Here is a 21,597-nt window from a genome sequence, read left to right on the forward strand (position 1 = left end):
CCCTGCAACAATTGTGATAAGATATATATAGGTCAAACAAAAAACAATTTAAAAACCCGCATAGCTCTTCATAAAAGTAATTGTGAAAATTTAAAACGAAATTCTTGTGCTCTCACACAACACGTTCTAGATAATGATCATTCAGTCAATTATACTAACATCAAAATTCTCCATTTCGAACCAGATTCAAATGAAAGGCAATTTCTGGAAATGGCTGAAATCAAAATTAAAGAAAACAATATCAACAAAAAGACAGACATCGACAACCTCAGCAAAATTTATTAATTTTTACTAACAAAAAATATAAATCTGAATACATCCTGTAATATTAACACATTATAAATCACCATAATGAACGACAATAAAAAATTAGAAAAAGTATTTGACATTATTCAATGTCAAAAAGTTGTCATTTTGATGTTGAAGACTTCTTTCGAAATTGAAATTTCCAAATTAAATATACTCACATAGCACAGGTATGCTGTTTTATCCGTTATTATGTTTTATGTATATTCATTATGTCCTTTTTATATTACAGCCCTCGATAAAGCTAATAAACATTAGCGAAAGCCCGGGCAGCTAAAAAGAGTAATATTTATTCTAATTAGACCGAATCCCCGAAAAACTACTCTTCTATATATATATATATATATATATATATATATATATATATATATATATATATATATATATATATATATACCGGGTGTCCCACATTTTATGTGACATGCAATATCTGGTTTGTTGAAGGAGATACACTAAAATGTTTCATACAAAAGTTTAAGGAGTTCATGAGAGCTATATTTTGATATAATTTTTAAATATACAGGGTGTTTGGTGTAGGTGCTACAGACCAAAATTTCATTTTTTAAAATAGAATGCCCTGTATATCATTACATATTCAGATGCTACGTTAAATTCTGATATCATTTCATGTTTGGTTTTTGAAATTCGGTTACGGCGTTGTTGAGTTATTGCTTAAAATGTAAAGTCTTGAGAACGACTATTATTTTTAAAAATATCTCATACAATTATTCTCTCTGCATCAGATCACATGAAAATTAGTCAAAATTTTGGGTGTTCGAAGTAATGGTTTCAATTTTGAGTTGTGGAATTCAGTCAGGAATCATTTTGAATATGAAACAATTGCGAAATTGAAAGAGGTGATTTCGAAAACAAATCTTTAATTAATAACAATGTAAATAATATAACTTGATAAATCATTTCATAAGAATGGTAGGTACCTAGAAATAAGTCATAAAAATTGTTCAAAGTGATGCCCATTAGATATTATACAGGCTTCGAAACGTCGAATCACTTCTCTCGTACAAGTCGCTCTTATAATATCAGGCGTAATATCACTGCACGCTAGTCGAATTTTCATTTTCAGATCATCCACATTCAAAGGGGGAGTAGTGAAAACAATATCTTTTAAATAACCCCATAGGAAAAAATCAAGCGGTGATAAATCTGGGGAACGAGCCGGCCACCGAATTGGACCCTTTTTACCAATCCATCTATATATATATAGTGTGTCTCACTTCTCATGGAAAAACCTGAATGGGGTTGGCCAAAGTGATATACACTGTCTGCCACTCGCGATGGAACACCCCATTTTTACGGTAAAACATATAAGGGGGCAAAATAGGCTCAAAATTCCTTCAGATTCGTGATCAAGACTACCAACTTACTACGAATACACTTTTTTCCTGAAAAAATTTCAGTCCTGAAAAATTCGAATTTGTCTCACTTCTTATGGAAACACCCCCGTATCTTCCGTAATATTCGAGGTAGAACTATGAAACTCTCAGGGCTGATAGAAATGCTCAAAATGCACCTACCACCTGAATGGGGTTGGCCAAAGTGATATACACTGTCCGCCACTCGCGATGGAACACCCCAATTTTACGGTAAAACATATTAGGGGGTAGAATAGGCTCAAAATTCCATAAGATTCGTGATCAGGACTACCAACTTACTACGAATACAGTTTTTTCCTGAAAAAAATTTCAGTCATGAAAAATCCGAATTTGTCTAACTTCTTATGGAAACACCCCCGTATCTTCCGTAATATTCGAGGTGGAACGATGAAACTCTCAGGACTGATGGAAATGCTCAAAATGAACCCACCACCTGAATGGGGTTGGCCAAAGTGATATACACTGTCCGCCACTCGCGATGGAACACCCCATTTTTAGGTAAAACATATTAAGGCGCAAAATAGTCCGCCTCCAGTACCTGAACCTCTTCATTCTATCTGTGAGATGTTATCATCCATTTTGAGCTTATCTGGGGAAAATGTCACAGCACCACATTCTCAGATTATCGAGATAGTGTGAAGCAGTGTATGAAAAATTATCGATGGCCGCATCTATTATAACTGAAGAAGATTATTCGTAAAACTGATTCTGGTTGCTGAACATCCAAATTCTATCCCAAACAGAAGTGAGAGCTCTCGATTGATGAGCAAAAACCGCAAAAAATGGAAAAAAATCTATATTCAAAGGTTCACATCTCGAAAACTGTACAATTCTGAGCTTTGGCTGTGGACATTTTCAATCAGCACATCAAGGACTACAACATATCAAAATTTCGGCAAAATTCAAGGCAAGCCATTTCTCATAAGAAATGTGCGGGGTCCTTTATCAAAATATTGAGGAAACATTTTACCATCCGAAACAAAATTAATCTTCATACTCATTGCAACACCGAAACAACTGGTAATTTTTAAAGAAAAAATTGCACTCGGTGAACAGGTAGAATTTAGATTATTTTGCCCACTTGTTGAATCGTTGTCTGAAATCATTTGAAGGGATTGAATTACATCAGTTTCATTGAATCATGCGGTGCCCTGAAATCACCATGGAAAACAGTTGCTCATTGATATTTACTGTCAACCTGACAATATTGTTGAAAGATCTTGTTGTATTAACCCCCAGATCAGTTTTCATTGCATTTGTTGTTTCTAGTATTGTTGTTCTTTGAATCACCGTTGTTCTTGTTGTTTCTGCCGTGTTTTTGTTCCCATTGTGTTCATTGTTCCTGTATTTGTGTTGAATATTGTTCCTGTGTTCCAGTTGTTTTCTGTTCGTGAGTTCCTGTTCATATTTTAATATTTCTGAAGTTCCCATTTTAACTGATATCAGCTCAATTTGATTGACAAAGTTCAACATGGCACGTCTGTCAGTCAAAGCAAAAATTGAAATTGTTTTAATTGTTGGTGAAGGGGTGAGGTCTTATCGTGAAGCGGCCGCTGAATTTAATAGAAGTCACCCGCTAGAGGCAGCTGTACTCCCTGGAATTGTACGTAAAATATATAATCTTTTCGTGAGCACCGCCGTATGGAGTATTGTTTATGGATGCTGGGAAATTATCTCAATGACAGGAATTTTTTAAAGTATATATTATACAGTGATGAGGCTACCTTTACCACGAATGGTGTTGAATCTTCCCAAAACATGAGGTTTTGAGCTGAACAAAATCCAAATTGGGTGGTGAATTGTAGAGACCAAATATCTCAGAAAGTTAATGTGTGGTGTGATATCCTGAACGAAAATATTATCGGGCCATTTTTTTCGATCAAAATTTAAACGGCAGACTATTCGTTGATTTTCTCGAAAATGCATTTCCCGATGTGTTGTAAGAACTACCTTTGGATGTGAGACTCAGCATAATTTTTCAGTTAGATCGTTCACCAGTTCACAATAGTGGCATAACAAGGGTTTGGTTGAATAGGAATCTACCTATGAAATGGATAGGACCTAATAGCCCTCTCGTCGTATGGCCACCACGATCCCCAGATTTAACTCCACTGGATTTTTATTTATGGGGAAACTTGAAAAATAGAGTTTATAAGGATAGGCCAACAAATAAGGAAGATCTCCGTGCAAGAATTATACAAGCGTGTAGAGAAATCACACCTAGAGAACTGAGAAGAGTTGGAGGAAATAATAGAAGGCGCATAGAAAAATGTGTTCGATTGGAGGGAAATTTCATAGAAGACATGAAAATATAAAATTGTCAACAGTTAAATCATTTGAAATTGATTGTTTTGTTTTTTAATTGAAAATGTGATTTTGAAAGTAGTACTTCGAAAGAATTTTGAACTACATAACATTTTTCGCCACAAAATATCCTTGTTTTTTTAAATAATGGGAAAATGAGAATATGAACTAACATTAACCAACCTAAAATTTCACTGATTACATGTTTACGCTCCTCTTACAAAATTACCATTTTCTCTCTGATTGAGAAGGAATAACTTTTCTGACAACAAAATAAAAAATAAATTATTTATTTGAAAACAAAAGTCGAGTTTCTCTTGACCAAATTTCGTTCATGTTTTGATGTCAAATCCAAAAAAAAATCTACTTCAATCATTACGGAAGATACGGGGGTATTTCCATGAGAAGTGAAACAAATTCCGATTTTTCAGGACTGACATTTTTTCAGGAAAAAAAGTGTACTCGTAGTAAGTTGGTAGTCCTGATCACGAATCGGAAGGAATTTTGAGCCTATTTTGCCCCCTGATATGTTTTACCGTAAAAATGGGGTGATCCATCGCGAGTGGCGGACAGTGTATATCACTTTGGTCAACCCTCAAATATTACGGAAGATACGGGGGTGTTTCCATGAGAAGTGATGCAAGATCCACACAAGTAATAAAATACATAATATTCATAAACAAATATATTTCAAAAACAATATACACTGAAATATTTGACGTTTTTACGAATATCAGAAAATAAAAAATATAATTCGAAATATTTATTCACTGAATAAAATATTCCTGAATATAGTGATGTTACAAATATTAGAAACGTAAAGTTATACTAAAATAACAACTCTGTGACAGTTATACCTGAGTTTAACCAACATTTATACCTGTGTTTAATGACTAGGTCAACTAATTTTCTCACAATAAAGTGTGAATGTGATAAAAATCTATGAAAATGTATTTTGAAAAACCAGTATCGGCCACCTCTATCTTATATTTTAAAGTTAATAAATATAACAGTCTATTTGATGAATATAATAAAATATATTTAATGAATACAAAACACAAGAAACAGAACACACTATGCCTATGCAGATAAGGACGCTTGATAATGAAGAAACCGAATGACTAGTTATGGCATTTTAAGGACGCAAATATAACAGACCTGCGAAGTGTTGATCAGTTTACCGATGTTTCCAAGTATCAAACGAACTGGTTCATCTATTTGCTCGTACATCCTATCGATATGCAGAAGCTATCTTGTTACGGGGGGCAAATTTTATAAAATCATCTTACTTCTCAATTATTTACAATGGCGATGTATAGACAGTAAAAATGAGCTCGGTAAGAATTTAGTTCTAATATTTAACATTGTTGCCGTTAGCTCTCAGTTCAATTTGTTTATGAGTTACCTTCAATTCTAGATTGTTATACTATAGATACTTTCACCAGAGGTGTTTCAGTGACTTGGCACATTTGATTCCACCAAGAGCGGTACATATCAGAAATACTCCACGGACTGTGGCTGCTTATTCTAAGCTCAAACTCCACTGTTTGAGAAATATTTCATTTGGAGAATTGTGTTCATATGCAATAAACTTGCTGAGAAGTTTTTCCAGATGAATTTGATCTCCAGCGATTCAGATCCAACGTGAATCGCTTCTTTCGCAAAGGCACCGCTCTTAGAACGCCTCAAGGATTTTTCTGTAGTGCTTGTTTTGTCTTTGAAAAACCATTTGGTTCACCATCTATACCATTTCATTCAACAAATAATTCGTTTTCATTTCCAGCTCTCCAGAAATTCATGGATCTGCTCAAGGCATTGATATTGGCTTCGGAAAAAGCAGCAAACATAGCGCGGGTGTGTAGAAAGCATGAGCATCTTTTTGATTTATTGGTACAGAGGAAAACCAAAAAAGAAGCTAACCCGAGATTCATTGACGACTTCAAAACTTTGGCAGATGTTCTCATCCAGGAAATGGTTAAACACGATATTGGAAGTCAAGTAAAGTACATTTATTGTCAAAGTTCTTTAAACGCACTCTGTGTCGATTCTTCTTTAATTTTCATTTTATCGTAATTCCCTACTAGATTATTAAACCGGTAAGGAATTACGATATACGTAAGCCTTACTGAAAGTCAGTCTTATGTAGTAGTTCAGAATTTTATTGTATAATATGATTCGAAATCTACAGGGTGTTCCTTAAACACATGCTAATATTCAAGGAGGTAATTCTTAGACCCATTTTAAGAAAAAAACTTCCTATGGACGTATGTCCTAAACGCCTTAACTTTCGAGATACAGGGTGGCAAAGTTTTCAAAAATAATCAGTTTTTTAATAATAACTGAGATAATTTTGTAGACATCTTTGGCATACTTGGTAAATATGTTCCATGCCTCAAGGTGCATTTTCTGATGTACACAAATTTTGTATTTTTTCAAACAGTGGCATCCCTACGGGTTTCGCATTGAATATTTTTGGGGAAAAAGTACTACGCCAATGCTTTCTTTTCAAAATAAAATCATTTTTGAAATCCTCATTTATTTTTGAGAAAATTTGATCTCTTGGTATTTCTTTGTCCGACGCATGATTTTCACTCAAAAAAATAAAAATCGACAGAAAGCAAATGGAGAAATTAGATCAATTCTAAAATGAATGAGAATCTGAAAATTGCTTCATAACGCATTACCAATTCCCTAATAATATTTGAAAACATAATCTGCAAAAAAATAAATTTTTCACAAAAACGAGTTTTATTTTATTTTGTGACAGTAAGTTTAAACGAACAACACAAATTTGTTAATTAGTAATAATACCAAAACTGATATAAAAATCGTTGAAAGTGGCCACCTGCACTTAGTATGCATGCTTCCGCCCTTCTACGCATGGAATTACGCACCCGTTCAAATATTCCCGGCGTATTTCGTATAGTTTCACACGAGGCAACTATTTGCTCTCTTAAATCTTCTAAAGTATTAACGGGAGTTTTATACACAAGAGTTTTAAGGTGACCCCATAAAAAAAATCTAAACTGTTGAGATCGGGGGATCTTGCTGGCCATTGCTGAGGTCCTCCGCGACATATCCAACGATTAGGATAAACTGTATTTAAATGGTTTCGGACAATTACACTGGAATGGGCAGGGGCGCCATCGTGCATGTACCATATTCGATTCCTTAACGCAAGTGGCACATCTTCCAATAACCCAGGTGAGTCTTCTTCGAGAAAGTGTAAATAAGAACGACCATCAAGGCGTCCTGGTAAAAAAAATGGGCCTATTAGATGATCACCTATAATTCCTGCCCATTCAATAACCGAAAATTGGTGATGGAAATGGGTTTCGGTTATTGCATGGGGATTTTCTTCAGCCCACACATGATTGTTATGGAAATTTTGAATGGCATTCCGAGAAAAATTTGCTTCGTCTGTGAACAAAATTTGTGTCTCAAACTGCGGATTTAGTGCAATACTTTGTAGATACCACTGACTGAAGTTCACACGCTGTGGAAAATCTCTGGGGAGTAATGCCTGCACTCTTGAAATATGGTATGGGTATAACAAAAAATCAACCAAAATACGTCAAACAATTTGATGACAAATATCCAGAGTTCTAGCGATCTTCCTCGTACTCGTCTCAGGATGTTCCTCAATTTCTTGCAGCACCGCTTCTTCAATTTCAGGAGTTCTACACGAGGTCTACCTTCCGGAGTCCCTTTCTTGAAACTACCAGTTTCCCCAAGTCGATGATGAATATTTGGAAAGGTTCGGCTATCTGGTAAGGCACGATTAGGATATCTTTCCTGATAAATGCGCCTGGCTTCTGTTGCATTACCATCGGCAAGGCCATGAACGTAATGCATTTGCGCCATTTCCGCATTCGTATAATTCACCATATTTACTGATATTCAGAAAAACAGCGGACTACCAAAATAACTTCAATAACACTTCAAAATCAATCAAAACACGCTGTGACAGTTTTTAACACCAACACCTTACTTTAAACCAACATCAATATTAGCTACTGACGTTTGTACATACAGAGAATTCGTTTTTTATTGCTATGGTGGGTACGCTGTTTTTTCTGCTTTTAATTTTTGAAAGAAATCACATATCCACAAACTCCATATTTCCAGGAGGTGCAGTAAATAAATTCTGCTACACGTCATTTATTCCAGGATAACTAAATTTATGTTTTCAAAAATTATTAAGCGGTGCTGTATGGAACGCTGTTTTACTTTTTATTGTCACAAATATTCATTCCTCAATTTATTCAACTAACAATGTATTTGTTTGAATTTAATTGATTCATGCATTTGTTCGACACATTAAAAACGATTGTTCCCAAAATTTGTTCTATTTTAAATGACACTTGATTTAAAATTTCACATGAATTAATTTGTTTGATGAAAAGTTGCGAACAGTTATAATATAGAATCATTGTTTGAAATTTTTGGAAGTAAATGTTTGTCATATATACTTTTTTTGTAACTATCGAATAATTCACTACAATTTCTGTGAAACATGAATAAAATGGTTTGTTGATAATCATAGTTACATGAATTGAAACGATTGTTGATAATTTTAATTCGGCGCTAGCGTCGAATGGATTCTTGCAGAAGCTGAATTTTTGAATCTGGCAACATGATAGTTTAGTGATAGTAACACAATATTCCGTCCGACCGCAGCGCCGAATGAAAATTATCAAAAATCAATTTAATTCATGTATCACCTAAAAGCAACAATCAAAACAATTCATTTTTACAAAATACCGATAGAAAGTAAAACGGCGTGTCACGCCGTTTTACTTTTTTTAATATTCCTTTGAAATGATCTGAATTATTTTGTTTGTTGAATTTCAGTGACACATGAATTAAATTGTTTGTTGATAATTTTTATTTGGCGCTGCAGTCGAACGGATTATTACCGTACTATGACCAATGACATACATATTATATGCAGTTATGTAGTTCCGCAAAAATACGCCCGACGTCAGCGCATTGTATTGCATTGTATATGTTTCCTTCTTCCAAAAACCTATTTGCCTCTAGTATAGTTTGACGAATCCTACGCTTCACATTAAAACCACTCATGATAAATATAATATTGTAATGTTTTCACTATGAACAACCTGAACCATCAATTTCTGTTCAGTTGGGTAACCTATTTCTTGGTGTCAGTGTCGGTATTAGGCGTATTAGACTATAACTATAAGCTGTGCTTACGTTAACTATGACGTCTGGACATCTTACGTTAGACACAGTCTACAATGTGTTTCTCAAAAGTCGCATAACATTTGCCATCTATACAATCAAACAAGATATACTAACCACGGAATAGTAACATTAACGAAAACTTGATGACATTTTACAGACACCAACCAAGAAAACTGTAAGAGGAACTAGTGTGACCAAAATCCGTTCGACCGCAGCGCCGAATAAAAATTATCAACAAACAATTTAATTCATGTATCACTGAAATGCAACAAACAAATTAATTCAATTCTTTCCAAAGGAATAATAATAAAAAGTAAAACGGCGTGGCACGCCGTTTTGCTTTTTATTAATATTTATTTGAAATGAGCTGAATTATTTTGTTTGTCGAATTTCAGTGATACATGAATTAAATTGATTGTTGATAATTTTTATTCGACGCTGTCGTCGGGCGTATCTTTATGGAACTACTCAACTGTATATATGTATGGCGTTGGTCATAGTACGGTAATAATCCGTTAGACCACAGCGACGAATAAAAATTATCAACAATCAATTTAATTCATGTATCACCTAAGTGCAACAGTCAAAACAATTCATCTTCACAAAATACCAATAGAAAGTAAACCGGCGTGCCACGCCGTTTTACTTTTTATTAATATTCCTTTGAAATGATCTGAATTATTTTGTTTGTTGAATTTCAGTGATACATGAATTAAATTGATTGTTGATAATTTTTATTCGGCGCCACGGTTGAACGGCGTGTTGTCGTACTATAAATGAACTAGCATGTTGCCATATGTAACAATTGAAGTTCTTGATAAATCCGCTCGATACCAGCGCCGAATTAAAATTATCAACAATCGTTTTGAATGTATCTTTCAAATACAACAAACTTTTTAAATCATCAAAAAATTTAATTTTTTGTCAGAAATTAGCTTTTTAAAAAGACTGATGAAATAAAATGATACTTGCTTGAGAATGTTTTGCACAAAAGTTGTAACTAAATTTTAAATTGAATGCATTAAAGTGAATGTTGCAAATATTGAACACTTTCAATAAAATTGAAATATAACAATCTTTATTATTCATAGAAAAATATTTAGTATGGAAAGTTAATTTGCTATATTTTCAGACAAACGAAAGTCTATTTTTATTACCAACAATATTTAATGGAAAAACTTTGACAGTCATTCAAATATATTCATTGAAATTTTATTCCCAAACTTACTTTTAGACAGTGAATTTAAAGTTTCATTGTAATTCAACAGTCATTTAAATAACTAACATTTTATTGAAAGGTGAAAATTATATGCGGAATTGAAACGTTTGTTAAATTTACTCGAATAATACATTCCATTGATTGTTGAATTAAAATGTTGGTTTATTGCTGAGTTGAACTATATGTATATAGATTATTTTTTGGCATAATATATAATAAAATGGCGTTCCATTTTCCAATACTCTGAAACAATATTTTTCTTCGGAATCAATAAAAGCTTCAAGTTATTTCATTACTCTTTTTTATTCAAATAACAATTTTATTCATGTAACATTTTAAATCAAGTGTCATTTAAAATAGAACAAATTTTGCAAACAATCGTTTTTAATGTGTCGAACAAATGTATGAGTCTATTAAATTCAAACAAATAAATTGTTAGTTGAATAAATTGAGGAATGAATATTTGTGACAATAAAAAGTAAAACGGCGTTCCATAGTGCTGCGTTATGACGTAATTTTAATTGAGAACAGTGCATCTGACAACAAACAAATACCTTTTAGACCCTCAATTATTTTGCAACTAATCTGATCTCTTAGTTTGCTTTTAGTCGATGCACGATACCGCATCAGATTTTTAAGGAATTTATCCTTAAGTAAAGCGATTTTTAATTTTTTGAGCGAAAACCATGCGTCGGACAAAGAAAACCCAGCAAATCAAATGTGCTCAAAAATGTATGGAGATTTTAAAAATAATTTTTAATTCAAGATAAAGCAGTGGCGTAGTATTTTTTTCGCCAAAAATATACATTTCAAAACTCGTACGTACGCCACTGGCAGAGAAAATTAAGAAAATTGTACATCAGAAAATGCGCCTTGAGGCATGGAACATATGTACCAAATATGCCAAAGATGTCTACAAAATTATCTCAGTTATTATTAAAAAACTGATTATTTTTGAAAACTTTGCCACCCTGTATCTCAAAAGTTAAGGCGTTTAGGACATACGTCCATAGAACGTTTTTTTCCTAAAATGGGTCTAAGAATTACCTCCTCAAATATTAGCATGTGTTTAAGGAACACCCTGTATATTGAAAAATCAAAAAATAGTTTCTAACCAAGTTATTTCATGAAGTTTCGATTGTTAGTATTCACAATCGTCTTAGGGTGATGACTGGACTATTCCTCCATTTATGACAATGACCATTTATAGGTCACTCGAGTGCTTTTATCTATCCCGTCTTATCTAGCTTGACTGAATGCTTCGTTGGACTGCATATGCTTCTCTGAACCTCATTTTGAACCAGTGTTCCTCCCTGTGGACGATCTCAGCTTAGGACCACTTGATGTTATGTTGATGAGTCCAAACATGCTCTGCTATTCCTGATTTGCTGGTGGAATAGACTTTGGCTTGAAGACAGCAAGAGCTTCGATTGGAGAAGAAGCCGTCACAACCAGTGCTTGCCTTTACTTACGTCAGAGGATTATCGGAAAGGATAAAAAAAATGGATCCGAGTAAATCAGATCCGGAAACACCATTCGTAGCAGACTCACCACAACCAGGCCACCAAATGTGGACTGCAATTCCAAGAATGTCATCTACTGGATAACCTGTGAGTGCGGCAAATCCTATATCGGTGAAACTAAGAGGTCATTGGTAGTCCGCATTGCCGACCACAAAAGAAACCCAGCGAAAAGAAACCAGTAAATAGGGAATAGCATATACACTACATCAAATGGTTCCAAGCTGAGACCATCCACAGGAGAAACACTGGTTTGAAACGAAGCTCAAAGAAGCTGCATATATGTTGACCAGCGACGCATTCAGCCAAGCTAGTGTAGAGATACGCAACATATGGAAACCTGTAAGATATTGCTGAAAGTAGAAGTTTTTTAGAGACAAGACGACTAATCTCCATGTTTTTGAAACCTTCTACTGAAGAAGAAATTGAAGAAATTATTAATAATTTGAATTGTAATAAGTCTTCGGTTTTCAATATGATTTCAGTGAAAACTGTCAAACTGCTGACATATGAATTTATTCCCATCATAAAGAAATTATTGATACATCTTTTGAAATTGTCAAAAATAGCAAAAATTTCACCTCCATTCAAAAATGGAGATTCTAATGAACAATGTAATTATCGGCCAATTTACATTCTTTCTATTCATTGAAAAATTATTGAAAATTTGATGAAAAATCGATTATTAGAATATTTAAAATGTATCGATTTTCTTTATAGTAGACAATATGGTTTTCGCAGATCAAGTATTCGATACAATAGATAATGATATTCTCCTGCAAAAGTTCAACTTAATTGGCATTGCCAAGCGGGGATTTCGGGATTTACTCTAGCACGGCAGATTAATATACAGGGGGATACTTTGTACCCGATTAAGTATCTCCACCAAATATGAGCCCCATATATGAGGCCGCCTGTGAGGGATAAAGGATCAAACTAGTAAAAAAAAATGATTATCAAAAATTCTCGAGCACGTCAGAATAAGGTAGGGTGAGTTAATTACCTGCTAAAAAGTGTATATTCCAGTAATCTGACAATTTGAGAGTGACGTAAAGAAAGAGGAGGGCAGCAAAGTTGTAAAAAAATAACGTCATTTCGACATTCTCGAGCGTAGCTAATTTTTTTTTATCTTGAAGTAAATAATTCAAGGATAACGAAAAATATATAATCTGACGATTTCCGCAAGCCGAAATAACAAAAATTCGTCGATGAAGTTTAATGCGTGCAGCTGTGTGATACCTATATTTCCCTCTCCGACTTTCTATTCCTCTATTCTCTATTCATTTATTCTCTATCTATTACTCTCTCACTCCGTCCCACCCGGAATTATGTTGTCATGACGCCATCACAGCTGATCACAGAGACTCGTTCGTGATGAAGATGATGATTAATCCATCAATTAATTGATAGATGTAGCCATTACTACGTGGTAGGAAATCATAACGAAGAAAAGAGAAATTGAACTTTCTATGTTTTTTACCACTTTTATTTGTAACTGCGTCCGTATAGGACGAAACTGCAGTAACGTTAGTTAAAAATAAAATTGGTAAAAAACAAAAAAAGTTTCACTTCTCTTTTCTTCATTAATCAATCAATGAATTGATTGTAAAAAATTAAATTTTTGAGCATTTTTTAAAATTATTTTCTTATGAATACAAGTATTCTACTTAAAAAATATACACTTATTCATTTGCATGCTATTTCCTGAACTTCTCAATTATTTAGGTTCAATGATTTAGAAAAAAATTTAAAAAAATTTTGATGTCAGATTAGGCGAATCCCTCTAGATAATCGTCAGATTATGAGACAACACGTCTATAAATAATCAAATAATTGTTGTGGGGGATTACAATATCGACTTTAATATAAATGACTGTGACTCAAACAATTGTAGAAATACTATGTCGTCCCATAACCTAACAGAGAAAGTAAATGAAGATACCAGAGTTACTCCGAAGAGCAGTTCAAAAATAGATAATATTTTTATCAATATTAAGGAAACATACAATGTACAAGTTGTAGAACTACATTTATCTGATCATCGAGGTATATTTTTTAATTTTGATATAGGAAAAATAAAAAATGAATACATTATATGCAGACCTATGACAGAAAACAATAAACAGGAGTTTGTAAATAGTGTTAACTACTTTAATAACGAAGAGTATTACAATTAGACTTGTGCGAACTCAAAGGCTAATTATCTTACACATTTTCTATCATATTGCTATGAATCATGCTTCAAGGAGAAAACAGTAAAGGAACAAAAATTTAAAAAAATAAATTTTAAATTTGATTCAGAACTGGTTCAATTACAAAACTCTTTAGCGGCAACACAAGTCATTGCTAACTCGACTCAAAATAAAGAAGACTTGGAAGCATACAGAAAACTGAAATGCATATATAAAAATAAAATAAAACAGTATAAACTTGAAAGTAATTCGGAGTATATCAATCAATCTAAAAATAAACAGAAGGCTGCCTGGAATATAATAAATGCCAACAGAGCGACTAAAAGGACTAGCAACTACAACAACTGACAAATGGTGTTGATTGTAATGGATTTTAAATAACTTAATTATTCGCTGTAATTTTCATATTTTTACTTTCTGTTGTAACTGTTTTATGTGACGTATGTATAAACACTTGTGTAACAACATGAATAAAGTATCTATCTATCTATCTATAAAGATGAACCATATATATCTCAGTCTGACGCGCTTAAGTATTTCAAAATGGCGAATTTTTTTTGCACATTATAATAATGGCCGCGAATTTGCGTCAGATCAAAACCGTCAGATTATTGAATGAGAGCTTTTTTTTGTTGGACTTAACATCCCCTTAGAAAATCTGACACGCTCGATTAATTTTTTTTTCTTTTCACTTTTAACCCTTACGTACAACCACCCACATCATGCAAACGATCAGATTAACATACAAACATTATTAAAAATACGTAGGACATTGATGGTATCAATATCTGACGCGCTCGAGTATGTCCATGCAACAGTATTTTTTACATATTTAAAAATCTATAGCTGCTTGCCCCACCGATGAGAAGGTATATGTTATGTAACATTTTTTTCTTATCATGTAAGCTTTGCAACCTAATATGTCTCACTGAAGCTCGATTAAATCCCCATTTTGCATCGTGAGCTCCCCTGCTATAGTATCCACATGATTTTATAATTATCTCAGCTACAGAAAGCAGTACATCTATATACAGAGAAAAAAAAGTTCATTGAAAACCATCAAGTGTGGAGTTCCACAAGGTTTTGTTTTAGGTCCGACTCCATCACTCATTTATATCAATATAATTACAAAAATTAATTTTTCTAGTTCTATCATTCATTTTTTGCTGATGATAAAACTGTCATCAATTCTAGAAGACTAGAAAACTAATCTATCTTGTTGGGATCTCATGAGTTACATTTGAATATCGATAAATCTTGCTATACAATTATATCCAGAATAAATTCAGATTACAAAACGTTTTTCTTGATTTAAATAAAAATTTTAGGTCTATATCTAGATCAAAATTCATCGTGGAATTCAGATATCAGTCATCTCAGAAAAATAATTGTACCTCTTGTAGGTATATTTCATAAAAACAGAGATATTTCCCCTCTTGAATATTTGGAAACAATTCATTTTTCTTTAATTTATTCGAATCTCCAATACTCAACATCAGTTTGGGCAACAGCTAATTCCTCTCATTTGAAACCTTTAGAACGGTTACAAAATAAAATCATAGCATGTATGTATAAGCTGAATCAGAAAAAGTACCAGCAATCGGTATAAACCTAGAAAATTATTAGATTTTGGGGGAATATACCATTTCAGAATATATGCATGTTGAAAATAATAAAAACATTCGATTTCGACGAAATCATTTTATTTCATGATCATAATACAGGACGAATACAAAAGATAGTTTCACAACCACAACAACCGTGGGGTAGGTGATCATTTGGTCCGAGAATCATGTATCCTGAGCAAGCGCAGTGAGCGGAGAATGACAACTTCACGCATTAATCAGTTCATTATTATTATTATCATTTGCACTAGAAATAAATGGAATTTGAATTGGCCTTTTATCTTGTCTCATACAATAACATTGCGATATCACTAATAATCGATACACTTTAATTAGAAAAACTACGCAAAAATACGGTAAATAAATAATTGTGATATTTCATACTTTTTCAGTTTCAAGAACTATCGAGTCATATAAAAGGGGAAGAAAACAATGTTTTCAGGAACCAATTGGGTCAAGAGATATGTGTTGAGGTGATGCCTTCTCAGCAGGAAACCTCAAATTTATTGGAGAAAGTTTTGAATGGAGATCGTATCGCAGCTGAACTTCTTGCAGCTGAAGTTCACAAAGAGATAGAACTGGCCGAAATCAATACCACCATACCTCAACAAGATTTTTGTATCGACTTGACTGAACTGGGTGTCTGGATAGATCCAATAGGTTGGTTTGAAATACTTTCAAAATAATTTGATAGAAAAAAAAATTAATACAAATTATGAAACAAAAACAAAAAATATTTGGCGCTCCGGGGCGACTCGATTGATTCTAGTCGCGCATTTGCTTTTTCAGCTGTAGGAAAACCCGGAACCCTTCTCCCGCAGGATCCAGACTTCTCTACTCGGGAATAGTACTTTATAAGGCAGTTCATAGTTGACAGTTGGAGGCATAAAGTCAGAGGTCATTTCTAGAATGCTGTGACTTCCAATGTCAACCAACAGTCTGTTGCACTCTGCATTGAATTGATTTGTGCAATTGGCAATGTGCACAAGTCTGTATGCAGTCCATCTAGCTTCTCTTTCCAGAAATGTGGAGAGGAGGTAGATCTAGAAGGATCTCCATGGCCGCTGACGGTGTGGTAGTGATGGCACCACTGATAGCCAGAGAACTTCGCTCGGGCCGTTTTCTGTAAAGCCTTTGGCCACCAAGCAATTGCACCATACGTGATCATTGGTCTGACAATCATCACATAAATCCAGTGGATTTGTTTGGGATCTAAACCCCAAGTTATACCACAAATCCTTCGACATATCCATAGAGACAGTCTGGCTTTGTGTAAAACTTTTTCCAAGTGAGCGTTCCAGGTGAGTCTTCCATCAAGGACAATGCCAAGATATTTCACCTCCGTTCCGAATGGAATGACCACACCATTGAGGAAAAGTGGCGTTAGATCGTCCAATTTCCTTCTCTTGGTGAAGGGGATTAACACAGTTTCGCTGGGGTTGACAGACATCTGCTTCCTCAGGCACCAACTGTGAACAACGTCCAAGGCGCTTTGGAGGATATTACAAGCTACCCTTCCCGACATGGACCTTGCCAGGATGATAAGGTCATCTGCATGAGCTTGCAGATCAAGTTTTCTTCTGTCGAGGGCATCAAGCAGACTATCCACCAGGAGCGACCACAGAAGGGGAGATGGTACCCCACCTTGAGGACAGCCCCTGGTGACCCTGAACCTGATAGCCTCGCCTTGAAGAGTCAAAGTTGCAGTTCTGTTGACTAGCATGGCATAAATCCCGCCAGTTGTGGTCGATTCTATACCCTTTCTAGCCAGAGACAATCCTATAGAATTAGGTAGTGCATTGTCAAATGCTCCTTCAATATCAAGAAATACAGCAGCCGCAATCTCCTTGTTGTCAAGGGATTGGGATATTTTCTCAACGAGGTTGTTTAATGCTGAATCTGTCGATTTGCCGATTTGATAAGCATACTCCGGCCAACTTTAAGTATATATACCACCCTTGCTGCCAACCAACTGGGTGGTATATAGTTCCACGCCAGACTAGCTCTATACAATTTTGTGAGAATAGCTAAAATTATTTCCAGTCCGTTTTGAAGAAGAGCTGGAAATATACCATCCTCTCCAGGAGATTTGAACGGCTGAAAAGACTTGATAGCTCATTCAACTGCCGGTGCTGTGATAACCTTTCTTGCGACGTCCCAGTCGTTCTTTTTTGGGATTTTTTTTCGAGTAAGTAGACCCTATTACAGTTTGACTGAGCACAAGAAACACACACAGCAAGGAGAAACCAGCAAATCAGGAATAGCAGAGCATGTTTGGACTCATCAACATAATCAAATGCTCTCAATTGGAAACCTATAATCCAGCAGAACAGGACCAACTCCCGCCAAATAGTCAGCTTCCGCTAAAACCGGAGAAGGGGAAGAGAGGATAGGTGAAAGCATTCGAATGACCTATAAATAGTCAGATCTCGGAGAAATAAGTCCAGTTATAACCCGAAGACGATTGTGGATACTAACAAAAAAACAGTCGCATTAACATGGCTCTGGAATCGTTGAATCACGTCAACGACGCACCAGATTTGCTTGAGAGGGTTATAACGGGTGACGAATTATGAGTATATGGTTATGACATTGAAACTAAAGTTCAATCGTCCCAATGGAAGAACCCAGGAGAGCCAAGACCAAAGAAAGCACGCCAAGGATGATCAAAAGTCAAGGTTTTGCTCACTGTTTTCTTCGATTACGGTGGCGTGGTGCATCAGGATTTCTTGCCACATGGTCGTACGGGTAATAATGAGTGTTATCTTGAAGTTAGCGCCGCTTGCAATACGAAGAAAACACGATAATGCACCTGCTCACTCGTCATTTCTTGTTCGTATTTTTTTGTCCAAAAACATCACAGCAGTCATGCCTCAGCCTCCGAATTCACCGGATTTGGCACCCAGTGACTTTTTTATGTTTCCAAGATTGAAGAGACGATTGAGAGATAAAAACTGAATCACTGAGAGAGCTCAACTACATACCTAAAAGTACGTATTAGAAATACTTTGGGGATTGGAAAATGCTGGAACAGGTGTATTATATTCGAGGGGGACTACTTCGGAGAAGACTAAATAGAAATTGATGAATGAATGAGTATTTTTTTGGAAAAATAAAAATTCATCTACTTTTTTGAACATACTTACCTCATAAACAGTGTCACCATTAAAGTGCGCACCATATAAGAAACTTTTTTTTCGAAAAGTTTCGATTAAGTTTAATTTCGGCACTTGTTTGTGATTTAAATTTAACTTGAAATGAAGCGGCCAACTGCGACCCACTGACGTTCAGAGATTGTCAAATTTGTCAAACTTTTTTTTTTGAAAAAAATTGAAAAAGTGCATTTCTCGATAGAATTTAACAAAAAGTTACTTGAAAAAGTTATGTCTACGGCAATTTTATATCCATATGCCAAATTTTATGCAACTAGGCTAAAGTTAACGTTTTGCTTATTTTTGATAGATATCCCCTCCATTTTAAAAAACAAGTTCGGTTAATTGTCATCAATTCATGTATACATAATAAACTCATCATGGAGTTTGACTTTTCTGATAAATTTTTACTTATAGGGACATTTTAGAGAGAAATTAAAAATTTGCTATAAAATTTTCAACATGACTGGTGCAAAGTTTTCAATCACTTGGCTATTTTCTTAAACAAACCTTTGATTTCGAAAAAGCAGAGGCAACTAAAAAAAAATGCAAATAATTTCGATAAAACTATTATTATTATTATAAATTTTAAACAACAATAATATTATAGAAAATACAAATGGGTACAAAAAATTACTTATTGATCTAAATGAGGTTGTCAAACACTTATAGCCTACATTTCAGTATGTCGTCCTCCACGTTCAATAAAAATTATGGTCCTTCTACTGACATCTGTAACTGCATTTTTAATAAATCGGGGATTTATATTTGCACAGCACTCGCGAATGGTATTTTCCAGACGTTGTATGTCAGTAAATGGTTTACTTCGGTACACTTTTTGTTTCATGTAACCTCACAAAAAAAGTCTAAAGGTGTCAAGTCAGGTGATCTAGGTGGCCAATAATGTTTCCAGTTACGTCCAATAACTTTGCCTCTGAACATTTGTTGGAGGTACTGTTTTATAGCAACCGTGTGATGTATTGGTGCGCCATCAAGCTGATACCATAGGTCGTATTTAATATTTAAAGGCATATTATCCAAAACTTCACTAATCTCATTATTTAAAAGGTTGAGATAACCAACGGATGATAAATTTTCCCTTAAAAAAAATGGCCCAATTATTTGTTCGTTAAGTATCCCACACCATACATTAGTTTTAAAGGAATACTGATTACCACATTCAACTGTGAAATTTGGATTTTCTTGGGCCCACCATCGGCAATTTTGAGAACTTATCGTTCCATTTGAAGAGAACGTTGTCTCATCTGTCCATGAAATTTTATACGGAAACTTTACATTTTCTTCTCTGTCTCCTTGAAACCAGAATGAAAACCCCAAACGGACATCAAAATCTCGTTCTTCTAATGTGTTTATAAATTTTGGCTTGTAAGGCCAAAATTTATTCTTTAATAAAAATTTTCTAACACATTCTCTCTTGTAATCGGTATTTTTTATAATATCGGTTATGCTCGTTTGCCCGTGTTCAATAACTTTTAAACAAATGTTAAGTTGGGCTTCCTCATCATATTTACTTGGAGTGTGCTTTTTCTTAAATTGATTTGCTACGGATCCTGTTTCTCTGAATTTCGACGTTATCCTTGACACAGTAGTATGTTGAACATTTTTTCCTGGATGCCGTTCATTGAAAATGTATGCTACTTGCCGGTATGTTGTATTCTCACCACATATTAAAACTATTTCTATTCTTTCCTGAAAAGATAACATTATTGCAACAATAACTGTTAAAAATTAGACAAATAAATCAACAACTTGACACTAGCATAGCATGCATTTTGTTTGTCAAGACCAACTTAAAAATTTTATTTAACGTGATTAAGCATCCTTACCGCCCTAGTTAGTGTTTATAAATAATCTGTAAATACTGAATATTGAAATTTTAATGTAATTTCAACTCTAGTAATTTCATTAATACTTATTGCAGTTTTTGAGTTGTGTCTGCTTTTTCAAAATTGAAGGTACTGACGTTTGTTTAAGAAAATAGCCAAGTGATTGAAACTTTGCACCAGTCATGTTAAAATTTTCATAGCAAATTTTCAATTTCTCTCTAAAAATGTCCGTATAAGTAAAAATTTATCAGAAAAGTTAAACTCCATGATGAGTTTGTTATGTATACATGAATTGATGACAATTAACCGAACTTGTTTTTTTAAATAAAGGAGATATCTGTCAAAAATAAGCAAAACGCTAACTTTATCCTAGTTGCAAGTTATGTATATAAAACCCTCCTTTATGCTTATTCATCAAATGCTGACTAAGTTATAATAAACTTATAAAAGCTAGCCATCTTGAAGGAGGAGTCAGTTCTGTTAGTACGATTGTTAGAGTAACTTCTGTACAATAAAGTCTTTTTAAAAAGTGGTTCCCGTGGCCCGAAACTATAATTGGCGCAGTCGATTGTAGGATAGTGGAAGAAAATCGATCCTGAATTTTCTTCAGTACCAACTGTTTGTCCACTACAAGAAACCAGCTTCGTCCACCAACCACCCACAAAAAGGACCGGATCGTCAGACTCAGCTACTACAGTCCTCCAGGAAAGAATACTGACACACCATCGAGGTAAGTCGAGTTTTCCTACCTGATTCCAAAATTTCCTTAAATCTTTATCGTAAATATTTGTGGAAGTTTCGGAAAAGTGATTATTATAATCAAAAAACGA

At 34.3% G+C, this 21,597-nt stretch overlaps 1 protein-coding gene across 2 annotated transcripts in view; it reads left to right on the plus strand.

Moving 5' to 3' along the window:
• Positions 1-21,597, plus strand: part of Ipp (Inositol polyphosphate 1-phosphatase) — a 46,545-nt gene that overhangs the window by 736 nt on the left and 24,212 nt on the right. For both annotated transcript variants that reach the window (XM_074176647.1, XM_074176646.1), the window contains exons 2-3: positions 5,788-6,002; positions 16,161-16,428. In XM_074176647.1, coding sequence (XP_074032748.1) covers positions 5,802-6,002; positions 16,161-16,428 — 469 coding nt within the window. In that variant the 5' untranslated portion in view covers positions 5,788-5,801. The remainder of the gene's footprint in view (positions 1-5,787; positions 6,003-16,160; positions 16,429-21,597) is intronic.

The sequence above is a fragment of the Leptinotarsa decemlineata genome, unplaced genomic scaffold, assembly GCF_025532065.1.
Source record: "Leptinotarsa decemlineata unplaced genomic scaffold, Ldec_3_MD MMD2_tig00001973_RagTag_RagTag, whole genome shotgun sequence".
Classification (NCBI taxonomy): domain Eukaryota; kingdom Metazoa; phylum Arthropoda; class Insecta; order Coleoptera; family Chrysomelidae; genus Leptinotarsa; species Leptinotarsa decemlineata.